At 41.4% G+C, this 23,584-nt stretch overlaps 2 protein-coding genes across 3 annotated transcripts in view; both read left to right on the top strand.

Moving 5' to 3' along the window:
• homer1 (homer scaffold protein 1) overlaps window positions 1-12,031 on the top strand; it is an 18,353-nt gene extending 6,322 nt beyond the window's left edge. Inside the window, exons 2-9 of one of the 2 annotated variants that reach the window (XM_020588985.1) lie at window positions 3,438-3,594; window positions 5,112-5,243; window positions 5,955-6,047; window positions 8,581-8,723; window positions 9,285-9,444; window positions 9,537-9,647; window positions 9,741-9,821; window positions 10,393-12,031. In XM_020588985.1, coding sequence (XP_020444641.1) covers window positions 3,438-3,594; window positions 5,112-5,243; window positions 5,955-6,047; window positions 8,581-8,723; window positions 9,285-9,444; window positions 9,537-9,647; window positions 9,741-9,821; window positions 10,393-10,581 — 1,066 coding nt within the window. In that variant the 3' untranslated portion in view covers window positions 10,582-12,031. The remainder of the gene's footprint in view (window positions 1-3,437; window positions 3,595-5,111; window positions 5,244-5,954; window positions 6,048-8,580; window positions 8,724-9,284; window positions 9,445-9,536; window positions 9,648-9,740; window positions 9,822-10,392) is intronic. The other variant, XM_020588984.1, reaches the window with a different exon arrangement.
• Window positions 12,032-18,269: 6,238 nt separating this feature from the next.
• dtwd2 (DTW domain containing 2) lies at window positions 18,270-23,147 on the top strand. The gene is made up of 6 exons (XM_020588983.1): window positions 18,270-18,741; window positions 18,993-19,083; window positions 19,639-19,733; window positions 19,840-20,038; window positions 21,126-21,257; window positions 21,980-23,147. The coding sequence occupies exons 1-6, from the start codon at window positions 18,578-18,580 to the stop codon at window positions 22,157-22,159; spliced, it is 861 nt and encodes a 286-aa protein (XP_020444639.1). The 5' UTR covers window positions 18,270-18,577; the 3' UTR covers window positions 22,160-23,147.
• The last annotated feature ends 437 nt before the right edge of the window (window positions 23,148-23,584 follow it).

Here is a 23,584-nt window from a genome sequence, read left to right as displayed (position 1 = left end):
CCATACTCTAAGTATGGTAAAATCAATGAGGAATACAAAATACGTAGTGCTTTCCAGTCCAAAATATATCTAACCCTTGCCAATATCGATATGTTTTTTGCTATTTTGTGCTGAACATATCTGATATGAGATTTCCAGGAGAATTTGTCATCAACTATGACACCTAGAAATTTAATTTCTTATACTCGTTCTATATTAGCTCCCCCAATTTTCAATTGAGGTTCATTATCTAGTCTACGATTCCCAAATACCACTTATGAGCCAGTTATAGTGCTAGACTAAGGTGTAATGCTTCACATTGTAAAGTGGAAAAAAGATGCCCTCTCTCGGGCTGGAGACAATAACTTGTCAGTCCTTTTCTTTGCTTTTCTGTGTGAAAATTGGGACATTTCCTAACAGAGTCTGCATCTCCAGGTAAAACAGTATTTCCACAGACATTCAGACCAGTTACAGCCAGAACTTTATACCTTGTTTTGTTTTTAATCCAAGACACTGGGAGCTTTTTTTGGAAACTGTCCAGAGCCTACTCATCAGCTGCATCCAACTCACCTGTGGCATGATTGCTTCGTGTCACCATCTCCACGTCAATATACACTCTGCTGGTCAAGCCTGACCTGCACACACTTGTTCGAAGCCTCAAATAAAACATCCTGTGGTTTTGTAGCACATTTGGGCATGCCACTTTGTGCTGCCTCTGTGCCAGGTGCCACAGGTGTGACAGTGAGAGACACTGTCAGTAACTCCACAGCTGCACCTGCCAAACAAATATGGAAGTGTACCAACTCCCTCCACAGTATTGATCTGGACCCACATGATGTTGTTGGCCCCAGTTGATCAACCTGTTGTTGTATTTTTTAATCAGCCTATTACTTGCTTTGTCATGCAAGTTGCTCAGGAGCTGCACCAGCACTGAAGAGAGTCATTTCGAGGCCCTGCTGTGATTTGTGACAACCTCTGCTCCTGTGCTGCCAATGCACAAGCTCCTGGGCTTGTCACTCAGCATCTCTGTGCTCACAGGGAGATGGTGATTGTCCATGTCTGTGTGGGCTCTGCTGCATTGTTCAGCTGTGTTATTTTAAAAGTAGAAATGAATTAGCATATCTACACTTTCTTTTTCTGCTTTAAATGACATGCATAATTTGTGCCTAATTTGATCTGAACCGGCCCACACACCAGCCAGTAGGTTTCAAGAAAGACGCCCCCATCTCGGCTGCCTGTCTGTCTCTTTCCTCCTTTCCTCCTTTGCCTTTCAGGCATCCAGATTCTATTCTACATTTTTTTTATTCAGGGTTTTTTCATAAATGTTAACAGTTATTGTTATGTTTTTGCTTATTTTCTGGTTCTGGGAGCTTTTATTTTGGTTTACTTCCTGCCCTGTGTCACTTCACCTGCCCCAGCTTTGCTTTAGTTCACAATCACCCTTCAGTCTTTTCATCTGCGGCTCATTATTTCCCAGTCCACAGCCCATAAATACCTCCTCCTTTCTCTGTCTTTCGCTGGTTCGTTAACGTTATTCATGATGCTGACGAAGTGAATCTCTGCTACTCGACTCCGTTCTCCAGTTTTTTGATTACCTTCTCCCTGCGACGCTGTGATCTCTCCAGCTTCAGGCAACTTTCCCATGAGTTTCTGCTCCTCCAGCTACACTGGCTCTGTCTCCTGTCCCAGCATATCCTGCTGTGTTCCTGTTCGGCCAGCTATGCTGTACCACCTGTCCCTTTTCTTTCCTCTGAGTTCCTGAATTCCCAGTGAAGCTGGTGTGTCCCCTGTCCCACATTAACTATGCTGTACCACCTGTCCCTTTTCTTACCTGTGAGTTCCTGAATTCCCAGTGACGCTAGTGTGTCCCCTGTCCCACATTACCTGCTGTGTGCTCCTGTTCTGCCAGCGAAGCTGTCAGCTCCCCTGACTCGGTCTCCTTACCTCAATGCTGTTTACTCTCCTGCCTCCAGTCTGTTCACCTGTGAGTACCTGTAATCTCCAGCAACGTTGGCAAACCTCTTGTCTGTTACCAGACCTGTCAGCGACACTGACCACTGTCCTGCCTGCGTTATTCACCTGTGTGTTCCTGGCTCTGCTGTTCTTTTTTTTTGTGTGAAAACCCCAAACGGCGATATTGTTTTTTGGTTTCCCCAGCCACTTCCGTGGACCTCCCTGGTGTGTACAACATGTGGCAGTGCTGTTTTTTTTTTTGTTTTTTTTTTGTTTGTTTGTTTGTTTTTTTTGCTTAAATTTTATATTGAATTATTATATTGATAACAGAACTGCAACTAATAATTATTCACACTTGACCAAACCTTTCTGAGTCCAAATGAAGTATTCTGATACTGTACAAATGTTTTTGTGTGATAGGTTTTAAAGCACTCAGTTTTACATTTGTTTTGTTAAATTCTAGCTGTCGGGATGCGTGTGGGTCTTTCCATGTCACGTCTCTTCAACAATAATCCTCAGTCATATTTCCTCAGTGTAGCACAACACATCACTTTTACCATTATCACTTTCAGTTCTACTGTACCTCAAGTTATTCCCAGTACTATGGTATTTTGAGACAAAATACACATGTGAAACAGCAGAGTAAGTATCATTTAGGCTGCTAAACTCCTTGCAGTATGATTTTATAACACTGTTTTGTCCAGCTTGTGTAAGGCTTTATTTTGACCATAAATCAGTTTTAATGGCATTGCCTTCATCACTCACTGACTGCAGAGGTTCATTAACTCCACATAATGAAGTGATTGTTGGATTTTTGGAACATTGCAACAAGTCCATACTATGGAGCTAACGTTAATATTTTTACATTTATTGGTTTTTGCTCTATGGACAATTTTATTTCTAATATAGTCATTTTTGCTGATTCAGAGTGAATTGATATCAGCTCTTGTGCAGCTTTACAACATAACATGATGAGGGAAATTTTGTGTTACACTTGTACGTGTACCTCAGCACATAAAACACTTGTTTTCATCCAGTCTGCAGCAGGAAAGTGAATTTTGGATGTTGTGGGAAACTTCCACCTTCTTCTAGTTCATCGCAATCCTCAGTACTAACACTTCCTTTTCTTACGCTGCTCAATTAAAAAAATTGTGTTGCCATAATATTTGACAATATAGGAAAATACGTGATGAAAACTTGACGGCTTTTGTAAATATCCCCTTAAATGATTAATCGATACTTGAGTAAATCAGCAAAATAACTGATAATGAAAATAGTCATTAGTTGCAGCCAAGCCTTGCTTTGTGACAGGATTCCTGCAATACCTGCAAGTCTGGTTTTATTATTAATTGGTTTTAGTGTAATCAAATCAGTTAATCCCTCCTCACAGGCCAGTGTTCAGGTGCACACACTATATTTAAGACAGCTCAACATCAGAGTTGAGGCTTATAATATAACCAGCTACTGATTTTCTATCTCCCTTTCCTTCCCCTCTCTGTGTGTAGAGAGCAGCCCATCTTTAGTACACGGGCTCACGTCTTCCAGATCGACCCAAACACCAAGAAGAATTGGGTTCCCACAAGTAAACACGCTGTCACAGTCTCCTACTTCTTCGACAGTACGAGGAACGTATACCGAATCATCAGTCTGGATGGGTCTAAGGTGCGCACAAGTAAAGCACTCAGAACCATGTTTGTGTATTTCATATTTCATTCCAGCTAAATTCTGAAATGTAATAGGTATACTTGTAAATAGCATCTAGATATTGTCCTGGGTGGCACAGCGGTGCAGTGGTTAGTGCTGTCGGGTTTGAGTCCCGGCCGACCCGTGGGCTTTCTGTGTGGAGTCTGCATATTCTCTCTTTGCCTGCGTGGGTTCTCTCCGGGTACTCCAGCTTCCTCCCACAGTCCAAAGACATGCAGCTTAGGTTGACTCTAAACTGCCCATAGTAGTGAGTGTGAGTGTGTGTGGTTGTTTGTCTACATGTCAGCCCTGTGATAGTTCGGAGACCTGTCCAGGGTGGACCCCGTATCTCGCCCAGTGCCAGCTGGGATTGGCTCCAGCCCCCACCCACGACCCTGTTCAGGAATAAGGGGTATAGATAATCGATATTGTCCTGCATTTTGGCTCGAAATATTAGTGTCCTCATAAAACCTAAATGTCTTTTTTTCCATTTTAAAGGCTGAATTGTTTGGTCTTCTTTGTCTTTGCCATCATGTTACCATTGATTGTTTGCTCAGACACACAAAAATATACAAATTCATCACCCCAGAAAGTATGTCCTCTTAGTTTGGCCAGTGTGGATCGGTACAGTTTTATCTAATCATCGCAAACAATCAGAAACATTTGGATCAGCATGTTTGTCAACATATTCCGCCTCTCGGCTCAGCCTAGCTTCTTTATGCTTTTTATGTCGTCGGGTTTGTCATATCTATGTGACAGTGATTATTTTAGTGTTGGGAGAGCTGCAGGGGTGGAGTTAGCATAGTTTATGTAAGAGTGGATGGCTGCTGTTGTTCAACCAGTAAGTTAGCTGTTGCCAGTAGCAGAGTTCGGGTGGGCTGGTGCTGGAGGGCTTTATCATCCAGACAACAGTAAGTCCTCTCAGCAGACACAAACAAAACAAACACAGAGCAGACAGATCTTTGTTTGTTTGTTTGTTTTTATTAGTTCACCTGCTGTCCTCTGAATTTCTGGTCTGTGTATTGGTATCTTAGCATTTCTTAAAGTTTCATGATGAGAGCCATGTGACGCAGTAGAAAGCGCCAGAAAAACAAGTTGTCAGCTGCTATTTCACTCAAATGTATTTAAGGCATCTTACATAAGAGTAATGTGAGAGACAGTAGCAGCAGTTCATTTTTTAAAGCTGTCATAACCACCTGTGCTCACCTCTCGTCCTGCCACACAGATCAATAACATTAGAACTCATCATTGATTGTTTCCTGTTTACCAAACAGTAGGGATGCAAACTCATGACAGTACAACATGCACACACATACACACACCCTGGTCCTAGTAGATATCAGCATCCAGCTGTTTTAGCCCAAGGCAGCTGACCCAGTTACTGCCCGAACTGTTTCCCCCAGTCAATGCTGCTTTAACAAACAATATCTATATTTCTACCTTTGAACCTGACATGTTACTGTCTGGCTCAGTCACGTGCATTTTATTTTCTACAGGCCATTATCAACAGCACCATCACCCCCAACATGACCTTCACCAAGACATCGCAGAAGTTTGGTCAGTGGGCCGACAGCAGGGCCAACACTGTCTACGGCCTCGGCTTCTCATCTGAGAGCCACCTGGTCAAGGTGAGAGCACAGGACAGAGACCTGCAGTGCAATGCCGAGAGATGGAAGTGTGCATGTGCTCGGCTGAAGCATCATATAGGACAGTGCTTTTTTTTTTTTTTTTTAAATTAGGCTTGAAACACTGGGGTTATATAGGGCTAGACGTTTACATCAGATATTATTTCTAAAAGAAGACGGTACCAGTGGTGTTGCATTATGAATTGTTTATAGCTATAATGTTGCTGGGCTAGTGAGTGGTTTCAGTCTGATCATAACGAGTCTTTCAGAGTTTATCAGTACTAAACGTGATTTCCTGTCTATGGGGAATTAAATTCATAACGACTGAAAACAAGTTTGAGACATTTCCTGACATGTTTAGTGCAGAAATGACCCATAGATTAAGGTCTGTCAAACAGCCAAGAATTACACCTGTCACAGCTCACAAGTCAGAAAATGAACTGTCAGAGAAACCCATTCTGACCTCTTCAAGAGTCAGCATGAGGGAGTGTTAATCTGTGACTGATACAGCATACAAAGACGCGAGTTTTACGTATTACTGTAAGTCATGTTTCACCAATATGAGAGAAGAGGCTTCAGTGATGACGGTTTGATATCTCAGGAAAACACACCCAACAGGACGATGGTAGAAAGTGTTTCTTATGCTCAAAAACAGATAGTCATGGTTGTCCTGTATTCAGACATATAGGGTTTTAATTACTCTCATTATTATAGTTTGCAGATAAGTTTGCTGAATTCAAGGAGGCAGCACGGTTGGCTAAGGAGAGGTCTCAGGAGAAGATGGAGCTCACCAGCACTCCCTCCCAGGTAACAAACTCTTTCACCAGTGTTGTGTCCTTCATGCATTTTGCACTTGGATCTGTCTTTGAAGAAGTCAACTTAACCATACAAATGGATTTTAGTTGACAAGAGGTGAGCACGTGCACGCAGCAGGGGCTGGGAAAACTTAACAGCCACAGTGTCGTGCTAGATTACATGTGGAGTTTTTGACGACTCTCCAGGCATCTGGTGGCTCTAGGTAGCTAACATGACACATGAAGTTTCAGTGAGACAGCTCCTGGCAGCAGTAGTGAGAACAACACAGTCTACATCAAGTTGCAGGTAGAAAGAAACGAACACTACCTGGCCTGCAGGCTGCATGTCCACAAGGTGACCAAAAGAAGCCTCATCTGTCCTGAAGTTACATTAGTAATGTCAGAAAGTAGGAACTCCCTGCTCCTGCAATCAGTTGATCCGTCACATGGATGTATAATGAGGTGATGCATACCGATTTACAAGATGGTGCCTGTTTATTAATGTAATCATGTACAACTTTACCTTTAGCACCGCTTACAGGTGTTGTGATAAGTTGCTTTATGTTCCACTCAGCATTATCCTGTTACAGCCACTGAGCTAACACCTTGTGGCTTGTTGTACCTCCTCATTCCTCCTCAGGTTGGAGCTGTAAAACGGAATGTGTTGTCAGTCAACAAACCGGGTAAAAAGAAGGTAAAAGAAAACTGGAGAAAAAGTATTTTTGACTTTGACCAGTGACTTTTCCCAGTCTTACTGAGTTGGTGGTGCACCCTCCCCTGTGGTATCTCTCCTGCTGCGTTTCCTCTGTTGGACATTAAGAAAGAAAATGTTCACTAAAGTGTGTTAGCGCTCTGATGGATACAGCTGGCACTGTTTTGGTATAATAAGACAGTCTTTCTTATTGGCTCATCCCTGTCATCCATCCCTGCCATCCCTGTTCTTTAACAACCTCATCTGTTATCCTAAGAACCAGAGGATCCCCATCTCCCACAAACCTCCCACAGATGATCCTACACTTCATGCTCTCAAAAAGTCAGTCTGCTACATTTAGGGATGTTTGACCAGTTGCCACTCACAAATAAAAACTGTTTTCATAAAAATGGAGTCTCAGTTCTGAAATGACTCATCTGAAAAAAGATGATCACCTTTATTTGGCCAAGTATGTTACACACAAGGAATTTGTTTCCAGTACAGAACCGAGGCAGCCATCTGCGGCGCCAACTCAACCGATGGCTCTAACCATCAGGGTCAACTTGGGGGTTCAGTGTCTTGCCCATGGACACTTCAACATGTGGACTGCAGGCACCGTGATTCGAACCTCCGACCGCTCTATCAACTAAACCACAGTTGCCCAGTGTGTTAAGGACACACTGTAAAGTTAGCACATAAGCTCGGGCTCAAAGTGGTCTGTAAAACCGATAGGTTTGACTGAACAGACAACCAAAAGTACAGATTGATACTCAGAGAAAATGTCCTGTCATCTGATGATAGTGTTGCCTCCTGTAACCACCAGGACTAATGTGTTCTACACTGGATTAAGTTTCATGTAGTGTCTGTGTTAATTCAGTGTGACTGTGTTAATGACAAGACTCCTGATGACACCAGAGTGAAGTGCCAGCCTGTGTGAATCACTGCTCATTGCAGACAGATTCAGCTGTGAAATGTTGCTGGTAATAATGTCATGATAGGAGGTTTGGACTGTTGGTTGAACAGTGTGTCACGTTGGGCTCTGGGTCATTTGGATGGACATTTATCATTATTTTCAGCACTTTCACAAGCAGAACAATCAATCGATGGATTCTGTATAGTTACAGATTTGCTGCACCTCAGCCAAAATTTTGAAGAAACAGTTTCATGATTTAAATATTTAAATTAATCATTTGTTGTCCTCATAGTTTAGAGACTCGAAAGGCTCCTGATCTCTAACAACAGAAGAAAGTCCTGTTAAAATTTGAGAGCATAGAATTCATCACACAAGATTTGTTGTCACCTAATCCAGACTTATAGAAACAGTTAGAAATTTTTGGGAAATACACTCTTATGAGAAACCACTCGCATCAGGTGGTTAGCTTAGCTTAGCATAAAAGCTGGAAGCAAGGGAAAACAGTGAGCCTTGATGAAAGTCTGCCCACCTGCACCTCTAGAGCTACCTAATTAACATGGTATGTTTCTTTCTGTATATGTTCACAAGCTGAAATGTTAAAAACACCAAGCTAGAGTTGTCTTATCCCATGTAAAACCACAATATGCAGTTTTTTACACTTTTGTTTTTGTACAGATTACAGAGTGTGTTAGTTACTGAGCTTTAGAGGCGCTGCTAGGTGTATTCTCTAACTTCTGAACAAAGCCAGGCCATCAGCCTTTTTCTGCATTCAGTCTCTATGCTCAGCTGAGCTAATGTCTCCTGGCTCTAGCTATGTATTTATAGACATAAGAGTGGTATCTCTGCAAATAAGCTAATTTCTCCAAATGCTGAACTGTTCCCTCAGAAAACTGAACTTCTTTTTCTAAAAATGTTTTCTGTTTCAATAACATGTCAAATCAGGAGTCGGCACCAGGCGATCTACAGTCACCTTTGACCTCAGAGAGCATCAACGGTACAGATGACGAGAGAGTCACACCAGACACACCTCAAAACACTGAAGCTAGAGCAGATCCTTCCCAGAATGCACTGCCCTTCTCACACAGGTAAAATGCAGCCAGGTAACTCTGACACTCCCAGGGACAGAGATATAATTAAATATAGTCTTATTACAGTTGTGTTTTCCTCACTTTCCTCTTTATTAAACAACATTTGTAATTGTTCACAGATACAAATTATGACATTGAGCAGCCTGATTGTCAGGGTCTCTTGTCTGTCAGTGACTCCCAGGGTGCTGGTTTAAAGTTAAATTGGCACAGAGCGCAGTCATTCATTATTAATTTGGTCCCCAGGCCTCTGGATAGCACATTAGAACACTGCACACACGGTTCCTATTAATTACAACCTACTGAATGAGTGGAGATAGTTTTGTGCTTCACGTTGTCTGATCACACTCCCAGAGATGCCGCAGAGCTTCAGGAGATATTAGTGCAGCAGGACAACTTATTTGAAAAGTGAACCTAAAATGCTTTTCGCCTTGTAGGTCACAGCTGTTCACTGAATATGTCAAATGTATTTCATTAATTGCCCAACTACCTCAGGCTGAGAATATAATCAGTGATAATTATTAGCAGCGGTTTTTCTTTCTCTTCTTCGCATCTTTCCAGTTCATCCAGCATCAGTAAGCACTGGGAGGCGGAGCTTGCCGCACTTAAGGGGAACAATGCCAAACTGACGGCGGCTCTGCTCGAGTCCACAGCCAACGTCAAACAGTGGAAACAGCAGCTGGCAGCCTATCAGGAGGAAGCCGAGAGGCTGCACAAACGGGTAATCGCTATCCAGAGAAAACATCAGATTTGTTAAAAGTTTTTTTTTTTTTTTTTTACCATGTCTTGAGAAAGATTTATTTTGTTTTCCAGGTGACTGAGTTGGAGTGTGTGAGCAGCCAAACAACAGTGATCAAATCTCATAAGACTGAACTTAACCATATGATAGAAGAGCTGGAGTTGGCTTTGAAGGCCAAAGAGGAGGTGTGTTACCTGGAGACGTTAGCACGCTGAGAAGCAGTCCACACAGCCGTCGTATGTGATCTTAATATTTAGTCTTTCTCTGTTTACCTGCAGGAGTTAGAGAGACTTAAAGAAGAGGTGCAGAGTGCCAATGAGTTTCGGTCTCAGAAAGACTCCCTTACACAGCAACTACAGGTGAGTAGAGCACTGTGCCTACAGAAACACATGCAGCCCATTAGGCCCATGTTGTTGCCCGTGCTGCCGGAGACATGAGCAGCTGAGTGAGAATAACGAGCTGGAAATACTCTGACGGTAACGACGTCTCCCATTTAGTGAAAAGCCGCAATTTCACAATAAATCCACAATAAGATCGTATAGTAACGTTACTGTAGTCAGTGTATCCCACACAGGTAGGTACATCTGGTTAAACTTGTGACCAGATACAGTTACAAATATGTACCATTATATAAAGTGCTAGGTCTTAGGCTTCCTGTCCATTGTAGTAACCACCTCTGAAAAATGTGCAAACGCTGTTACTACACAGACCTGTCAGCCAGTAGGTAGTAAGAAGTTATAAATAAATGGTCACAATTATTTTAAAAGAAACATTTAATTTCCTTTTTCCTTCGCTTCAAAAATCAACAAAACACAGACTTGCCCAAACTGTATAAATAACATATTCTGGAAGATTTTTGAAAACCTGGATTTCCTGATCCACCAGCTTTTCCTCTAAATGTCCAAGTGTCTAATTTGTGGTTTGCGTCAGGACTCGGAGTCGAGGAACCAGGTGCTGGAGGCCCAGCTGAGCGACCTGGAGCAGCGTCTGGAGAGCATCCAGCTGGAGAGGGAAGCCTTTCACAAGAGCCTGCGCTCCCTGCTGGAGCTGCTGGACAGTAAGCTGTTCGAGCTGAACGAGCTGCGGGACACGCTGGCTAAGCTCATCGAAGGTAGCTAGAGAGAGAGAGAGACAGTAGCCGGGAGAAATCACCTGCACATCGGCTCACACTCTCATGGACACCTACAACAACTTGAATTTTTTTTTTTCCCCTACATGTATACGATACGCATAAAACAATATGTTTACACACAACTTTATGCATCAATCACATACATTTTTCTACATCCTTGTCGTTTACAGCCAAGTGAAGAGGGCTTTGCTTGCGCCATGCCTTCCCTCTGCGCCACTCAAGATGATTCTTGACTCTGACGACACAGAGTCTCTGGTTTCTTTCTTTTTTTTTTTTTTATTGGAATTTTTTTGTCTGTTTAATTTTTGCTTTCTGCTCCGTCATTTATTAAGACTTTTGAGCTTTGCTTTGGTGCGTTTTGTTGTCGCCTGGAGCTGGCGATTGTTCTCCATCTCCTTTCTTCTTCCTCACTTTTTCAGCCACTTAATGGTCATTATCAGCCAGATGAACAGTTTCTAGCCAGATGTGCAGGACTCCAGCTTTTTCTGCACTTGGAGATTGATCTTTTTTTTTTTTTAAAGTTTGAACCGTGGAGGGTGATGAAGGGATAAACTACCATTGTTCCTCCTGTGACCTGCAAAACGGGCCGAGGACAACTACATTATGTCTTATATTCTTCTACAATATATGAGCAATACACAAAAGGAGCATCGGAGGGTAAATCAACACTTTTCCACTCTCACTTTCAGGTAACTTTACTCTTCTCTTGGACAGATCACAAGCGAGGTGGGATTTTATTCACAAGTTTTCTTTCTAAACACCTTTTCTAATGAGTACTACTAGAACAAATGCATAGTGCACTTGTGTGTGTGTGTGTGTGTGTGTGTGTGTGAATCAGATGATCATGTTTTCTTTCCCCTCTTGTTTCTGTTGTGACTTGAAGTCCTTTTTTTTGTTAATTTATTACTAAAGTAACTGAAGGTTGATTTTGAGGAAAGTTGTACAAAAGCAAAGATCTTTCTTTACGTCTTATTTTCGGCCGGTACGTGGCTGTTGAGGTACTTTGTTTTTGGAAAATAATTTTTGAAAACATAGCAGGAGACCAGATTTGCAGAGAATCTTTTTTCTTTTTCTTTTGCCAAATGATGTTTTCATGTACAGATTAGAATTTAAGATGATGTTGCCTTTGGTACAAAGATGCATCATTGGTAGCTAACTAGCGGTACTTTTGTTCTGGTGTGTGGGGTTTACTGTTGCCAAACATTCAGTGACATTAAGAGGACTACAGTGTGTACACCTGAACAAAATTTAAGGGCTTGTTGTTGGTTTGGGTACATTTGGGAAACTTGAATGATTTTAAAGGTGACTTGATCATCTTGAAAATTCTGAATACTGCAGCTTGAAAGGTTAAAACATTTGAATAAGACTTAAATGTTGATTATACCACATGCTTAAAGACACAAAGTTTATAGTAAAACAAACGCAAATTAAAATCCTGCCATCGTGTTGTTCTTTCTTGATCACAGGAGCATTTCACAACAGAAGGTCACTGCTAAACCAGCCTGGGGGAGGCTCTCACTTAGATTCTACTTAGTTTGAATGACTATAGAATGTTTGTCTGTGCCTGTTGTATTTTTAATAGGTTTCTGTGTGTTATTAATTTCATTTAAGTGCTATTTAAAGAGAGAACCGTGTTTTTACCGTGAGGCTATATCCCTAACGTAAACTTGTTTTTTAATCTTCACTTGAATTACAATTAATTTAACAGCACATAAGCAGGGCTAAAAAGATATGAAGTTATTACTACAATCTGCTAAACTCATGGCTGGATTAACCTTCTAAGTGGCCTATGGGCAAAATGTCATGCTGGGCCCCTACTGACCTCAACTTTATGTGGTATTTTCATTATTTCCTCAGCCCCCATCCCTGGAAACCAACCAGTAGACTATAGTTGCTTTCTCATTACAGAAACTCTGAGCTTCCCATAACCTGAAACTGTAGGACAAAAATGGTTTTCCACCATTTTACAAACTGGAATATCATCTGATAAAACGTGATAAACAGTTAAAGCTAGTCTGTGTAATTTTGTTTTCAGTCAAGAGAGACTCAAAGCAGGAAGATGAAAAACACATCTGTTTTCAGAACCTCTTTTTGGTGTAGTTGAACTCAAACATCGGACATGTGCCCAGCAGGACGCAGCCAGAAGAGCTACTGCTTTTTGGATTGTTCACAAACCAGAAAGGTTTAAAAAGCCTTAACGCTGTGTTCTATTTATAACCTCAGCACACAGCATGCTGTTGTTGGGAGGGCTTGTCTTAAACAAGTTGAGTTCTAGTCTTGCAGTGAAAAAGAGTGAAATTAGTGATCGATGTTACATTAAGGAGACCGGTACACTATTAGTTTGTCGTATCTAGGGCTTGTCTTAAACAAGTTGAGTTCTAGTCTTGCAGTGAAACAAAGTGAAATTAGTGATTGATGTTACATTAAGGACACCGATACACTATTAGTTTGTCATATCCATTGAGCAGGTTAGGACAACTTTTGCTCAGATACAACGCGCTGACTACAAGCAAAACTCCCCCAGTCTTTATTTCCTGTGTGGTATCCCTGTCGCACTGCAAGACTGACATAAACAGGTGCAAGGCTGACATTTTCATAGGAGCACAGATCAAGAGTAAATGCATTTCAGATACAAAAATGGTGGATTTTTTAAGATTAAAATAGTACAATAGTCCATAAATATTTTTATTACAGGGACTGGCTAGTAAAGGTGGAGGTGTTGGTGCTCAGACTGGGTATTTACCCACTGAGTTTCACCACTAGTTCACTGTCAGCTGTAAACGTTTAACATAGGAGTTGTTTATGCACAACTAAAAACCAAAGTGAACTCTCTGAACACTCTTAAATGCCCACAACTGACTTGCGGACAGGCTTGTGACATTGGATCTCTGCTACCAGAACAAAATTAGACCTGGCAAGAAACATACAGCAGAGACATTTACCTCATGATGATGCATTTTCCTAACAGTTGATATTAGTGACAGGCTGCAACTTCAGATTAACCTGTTTTATTGCATATGCCAAATGCAAGGGTTCAGCCAATGTGAACATGCTGCAAATGCTTCACATGAAACACTGGAAGACTAGTTTTCTATTTCAAGATTACGCTGAGCATGAAAACTCAAGCATGCCTGTTTAGAATGTGATCAACAGAGCAGCGCTGAGTTATGGTGAGAGGCTAAAGCAGATTCATCAAGATACTGCAACAATGGACACTGGAACAGAAGATTTTGCACGCTCAGATGTTGACACTGAGATGACAGTGTTGCATCCTGAAGATATTAGTCAGCAAAACCTCAATGCCAGTGACGAAGTGGAGAACCTTCAAAACAGGTACAAACCAGTGATTGTAATGTGCTGATGTTACCGTGGCTCATGCTCAAAGGTTTCTCCGTGACGTGGTCTGCTTTCTAGTTTTCCTGTTCTTCAGTTTTTCATTTTAAACAAGTCCCGAGAAGCTAAGTGGCAATAGTTGATATCAGCAATAATCATTCCATTTGAAATGGTGAACTAATGGAGGAAATTCAGCACCACTGCCTTGTGAGCGTTTGGGTGTGCGCTCAGTTGCCAGTTTATTAGGTACACCTTGTAGTCTAAAAACAGTGCTGCATTAAATCCTTCATTAAGGTTATAATGTTCAGTTTGTGTTGAAACTGATGGCATTAAATCCTTCATTAAGGTTATAATTTGTGTTGAAACTGATGAGAAAGGTGTTGATTCAACTGTATGGTCACATGGGAGGCTGCTGTTGAACTGTATGACATTTCTATCATTTCATCCATCCATCCACAAATATATTCTCCAAAACATCTCTAAAACAATTTGAACAACAGCTGAACTTATCACCTTCATGAAGGAAGATTTACTGTAGCACAGTTTTATTGGACTGCATTAGTTTTGGCTTGTATCTAATAAACTACCAGCCACATTCAGTTTGTGTGCTGAGTGTGAAAGGCTGTCAAGAGGAGAGGAACAGGACAAGAACACATTCAGATCAGCATAATCAGCTAATTGTGTATCTTGGAATACATGTACAGATGAAAAGGCATAAGAATACAAAAATGATTCTGCATGAGGCCCAGTGTAAGAAATGCTGACCCAAATGGGCCGAACTTCAAAACACATGAGAAACCTAGAACTGAGAGTTGCTTCTGAGAACAAGCATCTGTCAAACATTTGGGAAAAATTAGAACAGAGTTTGTGTAACTTTACCTCTGCCATATTTTTTGGTGTGTTACTGTGCCTTCAGTTTACGTGAGGCGGTCCACGATGACGGGGTCCGGCCTACGATGCAGTGTTTGATGATGGACTCCTCCTTCTCTATGGTAACTATGCAAAGCGAGGACAGTGGGATCGCCTGGGAGACGACCCCCAGTCGTTGCACCACACCATGGGCATCTGAAACTGGAAACCCTGCTGGGGACCTCAGTTCTCTGGCTGCAGTACGGCCTGCAACACCTGGGTCTCATCCAGCAGGAAAGATCGTCTTTGTCATGGATGATGAGCTAATCTCAAGACAGAAGAGAATGAAGGAGAGGGTAAGCGGACAGAAGAGCAAGGCAGACAGGCAACGGGAATTCCTTGGTGAAAGCTCTGAGAACATATCAGGAAGGCCGGAATTAGTGGGAGTCTCGCAGCCAAATGTGAAAACTGAAGGCGATGAAGAGGAACTGACAGATCCTCTGGTAGATAAAGAGCAACGGCTATTCAGCTTAGTGTCTGAAGGCTTGGAAATCCTCAACATTGTTGTTCCTCCTAAACTGATTACTGTGGACGAAGAGGAGAGCAGAGAGATGGTGGACAACTTATCTTATCTGGAGGAGAGCCCTGTTCCTAAAGCCAGTGACGAGATTCTGGATAACGAGCTCTTGATTTCAACATATGCTCCAACAGAGTCAGGTGCACCAAGAGGTGACCAGGTCAAGCCCTCACCTGCTATAGGTCCATGTCTAATGGATCCACCAGGGGCTCCTGTGGCTAGACGTCCAGGCAGAGAAGCTGTTGGAAATGTGGACTACTTTGAGCCATTCACCCTGATTGATGCTCAGGCTCCAGGAAGTCCTGCTGTGATCACGCAGGGGCAGGTGGAACCAGAGGCAGAAGGTACCACCGAGAGCCAGGACACAGAGAAATCTCTGCCATCTAAAGATGCCACCAACACTAAAACAACTGTGGATAATGAAAAGTCAGACACCATCAGTATAGAGGAAATCACCGGTGAGCTTCTAGATGAAGTGTTCTACGGTGGCACAGACCTCATCAAGAGTCTAGACAGAGAGGATGGAGGTGGAGCAGCTGGACGAGTGCCCTCCAAGCTACCTTCAAAACCAAGCGGTTCGACTTTATTTGGAAGCCAAGAGGGCATCCTGACCCCAATTTTCCTACCTGAAGGTCCCCCAAAAATTATTAACCCCATTTTGCTGGAGGAGCCCAAAGCCATGGCCTTCCTTTACACTGACCTGTATGAGGAAGCAATCGGCAGTTGGAACAAAGAAGAGGACACGGACAGTGTGACCTCTGAGAAGTCCTTCCACAGCCAGCATTCAGACCGAGAGGCCAGGGGTTACTTGGAGAAATATGTCCTGATAGATGAAACACCTGTGGTGGAAGAACCAACTGATAAAGAAAAACACCCAGAGGAAGGTCCACGAACATTATGCCAAGATTTGTATGATTTTGGTGATTTTATTTCAAAGCCTGAAGCAGGTGAGGAGCCCATCACAGAGGAGTTCACAGACTTCTTCAGGTCCAGTGCCAGTTCTTCTCCATGTGATGTGGCTCCTTTCCCTCAGTCACCAGAAGTGGATGAAACCCAGTCAAGTACAATGAGTAAACCCAAGACAAACAAAAGTGTCTCCATAACAGCAGAAAAAGCCACTGAAATCCCAGCAGATCCACTTAGCATCTCAAGCTTTGAGTTTCCCTCAGAGGAACCAGACTGGGGAAGTACAGATGATCTTACCCTAGATGATGTCAGCATACATACAAATCAGGAACTGTGGAAACAAAATTCAGAAATGCAAAAGCCAGTTGCCCCTCCTAGGAGAAAGGCAACATCCACCCCTAAGACATGTCTGGACCTAACACCTCTGATTCCAGCTGATGTTATTCTGCAGGAAAAGAAAGAGGCTGGTGAAAAAGAAACAAGGGAGGAGGAGAAAGAGACAGCATCACCAGCGGAGACTGCAGATGAGGGAGATGGAGATGGAGAAGAAATGTTGCAGCCCTCCTCTGAAGTTTCTTTATCTGACAACAAATTGTCTGCAGTGGAAACTGGGCCCTCACAAACTGAAAGTATAAAAGACAGCAGTGAAATAAATGTCAGAGACACAAAACCTGCTGCAGCTGAGGAGACTGACCCTACAACAGTAGAAGAAGAGAAACTAAGAGAAACTAAACCAGAAGAAGTAGATATTAAGACATCAGAGGCAGCTAATACAGAGATTAATCCAGAAAAGCAAGGAGGCACACTTGCCTCAACAACTGAACAAGCTAAAGACAAAAGACAGTGTATAATACTCTAGTCTGGCTCCAGTATCTTCAGAGTTTAATTTCAAGTGCTTTTGTTGCTGTGTCGTTCATTCATGACATTAAAATGACAGTAGAAGTACTCATCATTTAACTGAGATTTGGTCTTACAAAGTATAAATGTATATCTCAGACTAGTTTTTATTAAGTGTATTTGGCTCTACATATACTGCATGAATTAAAAAATAAGTCTTATCCAAAACACTATTGCACAGGATAACCCAGTCTCTCCAGTGTAAGATGGCTGGCAAGAGTGCATGAAGAGCATGTTTGAAAAGAGAGGTTTGGGTCACAAGTATGAATAAAATGGGTGTTCATGTCAGAGTCTTTGGATCTTCAGCTATAAATAAGCCTTGCCGGCTGTTAACCTGACACCTTGACTCAATTTGGAGTCTGTGTACTCATTCGTAAACAGAATCTGTGCATATTCACACAAGAACTTTATACCCAGTAACTCTGTTTAAGCCTTAATGTTTCTGAAGCTTACCATAACTTCCATTTTATGCTACATTAAAACAAACATTTTAACTGTCTGCACCTGGTCCAGTATTATCCAAACAAAACCCTGAGCAAAACACCAGATGATGACCGAGAAGATGTGTTTTTCATGCAATCAAAAAGAAGCTGTAGTTGGACATATTGTAAGCTATGTCTGGTTTAACTATTACTTTGTGTTTGATACAATTTTCCACAAAAAATTCCAATTACCCTAATGAAAAATTTTAAAATTGCTATAAATTTAGTCCTCCTCCGTCTTTGAAAAATCTATAATCTATGAATATGCAGCTATTTGTCATTTAAATGTCAAACTGCTGAACACAAGATTTTATAGACTGTATAGTGCAGCATTTAACCTACACGTGATTATTAAAGCAGGTTTATGTTAAGCATTATTTGTAGATGCTGGCACTTCCAGGCCTGAATCCAAAGGTCCCATCTGGAGCTCAGGTGTGTTTTGGTATATAAATGGCTGCGTTTTAAGGCTTGTGTCCTCTGTGTCCACTGTGTTATACTGTACATGTCTAGCTCATCCCCCAGTTTAAATGGCCTTTGGCGACTCCCAGTGTTCATCCAGTAAAATTATTCATATTGTCTAACCTTTTCAAATCACCTTGTTCCTCCACATCGACAGGCGGCAGCTGTGAGTTGATAGCGTACCATCTACTCACCGAAACGATGTCATAGAAGTACAGTAGGATAGACTGCATATGTCATAGCTTCTAGGGCTGCAGTGATTGGATGAGGGGAAAATCAGCAACAATTTGTTATTTGCCGTTTCTAGTTTCTCAAATATATTTTCTTTGTCACTCATGAGTTTTAAACCACCCAGGGCTAATTAAACAATTCAGTCTAATCGAGTAATTCTACAACAATTACACTACCGCTAAACACCTAAGGAGAAGAAGAAGAAGAAGAAGAAGAGTTTTGATAAGTTAGCTTCTTGCTAACACCATCATGGCAAGCGCCCCAGGTGTTCGTTCCTTAGCAATTCCCGGAGAAAGCGGACCAGAAACCCCCGACAGCTCCTCGATGGAGGATGGAATAGCTGACGGGTTTAGCGACCTAGCTACCCTCCCGGTAGAAGACGGCGAGAAAAGACCGACGTGTTCACGGTGCCGGTGAGCTGAATTACAATGAAGCTAGTGCTAGCTAGCCGAGTTGAGTTACAGTGGTTGATTGGACCAGGTAGAAGAGAAATCTTTCGAGCCCCCTCCTTCTTCATCTCCTGCAGTAACTGGCATGCTTTAACGAGGGAACAGATTTATGTCATTACAGAAAGCTCAAGACCAGCTGAAACAGAGATGGAGCTATAAGCTGGGAAGTAACTGCGATATCACAGCTTCACGTCTTCAACTTTCCTCCCATCTAGTCGCCCTCAGAAGGTGTGTCTCTGTCCTTTTCTTCCACCACAACCCCTGGAGGTCTCCACGTGTCTCTACGTAGTGCAGCATCCTGCAGAGGTGAGACCTTGGACATCAAACATGATCCTGTATGCTCAGCTGGAGGAAGTGGTCCTAGTCTTGACTTTAGTAAAAGTGCCCTAAACCCAGCAACTGCTTAGGGACCTTAATTGTTTTAGTTCATATCATGCTCATGTGTTGTGTTGTTTGTTCAAACTGCTTCCATTTTTTTCTGCAAAGTATAATTGTACAGTGAGGCTGCAAGTAATACTGTAAAAGTATTTGTTCTTCCAAAAGACTGACCCTGTAACTGTTGACTCAGTAGGGTGACCAAACCTTTATATGTGCCACAGTTAATGTCTACATGTATTCATATTTTGTTTTTTATCTATGAACAAAGATATATTTTTAAAGGCAGTTTGTTGCAAGGTTGTATTTACTTCCTTTCACTACAAAATCAGCAAAATATGTCATTTCCCCATGGTTGACCAGATGTTTGCATACACTCTATTGTGTGCACAGTTTCATTATTTAATCAAACATAGCAGCTAATAACATCTGTATGAGAGGCTCGTGGTTAAAAACCAACTCTTCTAACCGCTGCTGTATTTACAGGAGAGCAGAGTACTTCGCACGGTGCCTCTACTTGCTGCTTGTTTGCCACAAGGAAAATGCAATGTCATAGTTGGAAGGAAATTCAGTGAGGAAAAGTAAGGAGTATATTTTGTTGACATGCTGATCCATTAATATCACAACACCACTATCACTGAATATTCACATATATTTAGTTTTTGTTCTCATGTGTTCTCCTCTCAGGCACCCAGAGCTGGCTGCAGTATGTCGTGACAGCAGAACACTGATCTTGTACCCAGGTCCCAAATCACAGAACCTAGAGGAGCTGCTGCAGCACCAAGCAATAGGCACTATAAATCATAATGTGATCATCATAGACGGCACCTGGAGCCAGGCGAAAAACATGTTCCTCCAAAACAGCCTGTTCCACCTACCTAAACAGGTGTGTACAACTGTGTTACCACAATAAAAGAGGAGGGAGCAAGGTTTATTTTCTCCACAGGTGAACAGTTCAAAAACCTTTGTCCTCATTTGTGTCTGTCAGAACAGGTACATTTGTCCAAGATAAGATTTATATGTAGAAATCATCTTTGATTATCAGCCTAAATCACTAAATCTAGCTGGAATAGAGGTGAGTGCTCTGTCCACCTGAGTCTAGGCAAATTCTTCCATTACTCCCACTGATGGGTGTAATGGAGGCCTTAACCTTACTTCTCTTTCCCCTCATTTTCCTAGTAGGCTTGGGTATTTTGACCTGAGGTGAAATCAAACTCATCTGTTTATCCAGCTCTTGAAACTAAATATTTATAGTTTTCATTCATACTTGCAGTTTACAAATATTACAGTATGTATGCATTCAGAGAGCTCTGTACACTTTCAGTTTCATTTACTCATCTATAAATCTCAATACCCTTGCACATCTGAACTTGCAGTTCCCATAACACATTCACAAATCAGCTCAAACATTCACAGATTCTTGGACACACACACAAATCTGACTGCACGCATACAGACTGAGATAGTTTCACAATACTCCACACACAATTGTGAATAATATTGTTACAATAAAACCCCCATTAGACTGTGACCTGAAACTCTTAGTCCAACTGTGGCCGCTCCTTGTTGTTTGATTGCTCCCTGTAAAACGATTAGTGGTATTCTTGATGACAAATGTACTGTGTTTCCAGCCACTCAGCGTTTCACCAGTTGAACATTTTAATGTGGACTAGCAGCAGTAGGAAGTGTTGTTATTACACTAGTAGCTCAGAAACATCTCCTGGAGATGTTTCCTGTGCGTAGGTGAGTAATTTGAATCCGGTGTCCACCACTAATAATGAAAGCTACTATATGGAGAGATGATTACTGAATGCAAAAACACTGAATGGCCATGGTTTGAAAAACGTCTGACCATAGTATCAAAACCTGAAAATTGTAAGGTTTATCATTTCAGTCCATAAAAGCCATTGCTTTTGATATGTCAGCAGAGTGAGACTGCCACATTATTGATTACCCCTGCTTTGTTTTACCAGGTGCAGCTCAACAGGACTCTATCTAGTAGTCAGTATGTTATTCGCACACAACCCTCCAACATCTGCCTGTCCACGTTGGAATGCGCTGCTGTCGCCCTGTCCATCCTGGAGCAGAATGACACTATACAAGAGGTGAAGTGTGGAAGCATCAGCTGTTCTATTTGTCCAATACACTCACCGGCCACTTTATTACATACACCTGTACAACTGTATGCATGTATGTGCAACACTTCCGCCTTAACATCTGATACATTTATGACAATTTCACCAAAAACTGAAACATTTTGAGGTGTTGCACTGAATTGCATACAATTGTTCAGGTGTACCTAATAAAATGGCCGGTTAGTGTATTTCTACAGTGACTTTATAATGAAATATATACAGTATACACTTTCATAGGTACCCCTGTAAAAATCAATGCATTTCAGTACAGCAGCTCAGCCTTAAATTCAACCTTTACAAAAATAATGTTCAGTTTAAATTACATGTTTGTGTTTGTAATGATGTTGATCTGGACAGCATCATATTGAGATGTGTTTCTGTTATGGGTGACAAAATATTAGGAAGACATTTGAATATAATGCATGTCACAGCAACACAACTGCTAACTACAACCTCACTAGTAAACATGTAGTTGTATGTAGTACCTCATGGAAAGGTTATAATACAAACTGGCCTATATAATGTGGCAGAGCTTCTTGTTGTAGATCACATTAGATCAGAGGTTTTCATCAGGCAAGCTCTGGAGTCATCACACTGGTGTAACAGAATTGGTTGTAATGAAATCTGCTTGCTGACAGAGGTTGCAGTGGAAAATAGTTTTTCATTACTCCTCTCACCATCTGTTTGTCCAGGTTTTGCTGAGGCCTCTGAAAGCCCTGTGTTCGTTCCAGCTGCAGCACGGTGCTCAGATTCATCACAGCAAGGAGCACCTGCTGAGGAACGGCATGTATGAAAAACCTATGCCCAAGAACAAACGCAAAATAAAGAGGATGGAGAAACTCGTCAGTGACCACAACATCTGCCCGAGATGAAGGAGAGACTGAGCAGAGAAGAGAGGCTCAACTCATCTCTGCTCAACTCACAGACATCTTTATTGCATAGGACTGTGTCATCAGGGTAAAGCACTGGACTGTGGACGGTGTTTTAGATAATTGCTGGAAGCTGGTCGGTGTACTGTAATTTAAGTGTTTGTCATTCATTTTAAATCGCAAATGAACATTTTAGTTTAGGTGACATGGTGTGAAAACAAACCTTGTGGCATTGTTTAAACAATTTACATAGTTCTTCCTGGCATTTCATAAATACTTTCAGTTCTGTTGTGACAGAGCTGTAGCTGAACACATCTGTTGTTTAATGAGCAAAATATCAGTTGGTCAACCGACAAAAAATAATTGTAACCACCTCATTAACACAGGTGATTTTACCAGAGAGACGGGACAAAGCAAGACGACGCAGATACTACGGTTGAGATTTGAATTATACTGTATAAGTAACAGTTTAGCTCAAACTAATAACTGTCATAATTGTAGATGCAGGTGTATGATGGTTATATATTACATAGAGCCATTAAAGTAAATGTAACTGTATAAAATGGTTGATGCCATAAAGAACATCAATAAAATGTAGATAATAAACCTGATTTTCATGTTAGGGGTGTAGTAAGTATCAAAGTCTCCATATCATAAATCAGAAACGGCTTTAATGGCCAGGGATGATAACACAAGTAATTTGTTTCTGCCACAAAGGCTCTCTGTGTGTTTTAGGCAACATACAATAGAATGGTGCAATCTAAAGTAAAATGACATCTTGTAAAATCTGTACTACACAACAGTTAATATGTTCAGTCACATACAATACAGGCAATGAGACAATGACAAGGAGAGAATGGGCCTCCGACTGCTTCTACATATGAGACACAAAAATGTCTTGCACACGTTTATGGTCACTTTTTGTATATTCATTTCTCTTTGGAGATGTATTGCGTGTATTTGTGGTGCATCCGTATATAGTTGTTTCTTTTACTGGCTGGTTTTTATTTTTTTTTTTTTTTTTTTGTCTTTTTGCAGCCATTTTGTGTGATTTATTGTTTTTGTGTGCTTGATTTGTGTTTCTTTTCAGAGGTTTTTAATTTCTTTGTAGTTTTGCATCTCTTTGAAAACATTTTACATCAATTTCTGGTGGTTTTGCATTGTTTTTCATCTTGTTTTGCAATTCTTTGTGGTCATTTTGCATCTTTTTGTTGTTTTGTGTCTCTTGGTAGGCTTTTGTCTACAAGACCTGGGACTGTGCTCACTTGGCCCATGCATTCGTCCATTTATGCCTTTGAGAATCAGTCATATTGAACTTGAACATAAAACTATCATACACCATAATTTGTTGATTACATTTTGTATTGTCTAAATCTGCAAAGTAACAACAAAATGTATATAATTCTCTCAAACTGTAAATAAACCCAC

Source organism: Monopterus albus, unplaced genomic scaffold (assembly GCF_001952655.1).
Source record: "Monopterus albus unplaced genomic scaffold, M_albus_1.0 scaffold708.1, whole genome shotgun sequence".
In the NCBI taxonomy this organism is placed as follows: domain Eukaryota; kingdom Metazoa; phylum Chordata; class Actinopteri; order Synbranchiformes; family Synbranchidae; genus Monopterus; species Monopterus albus.
Note: the sequence above shows the minus strand (reverse complement) of the source record. Positions and strands in the feature narration are given on the sequence as shown.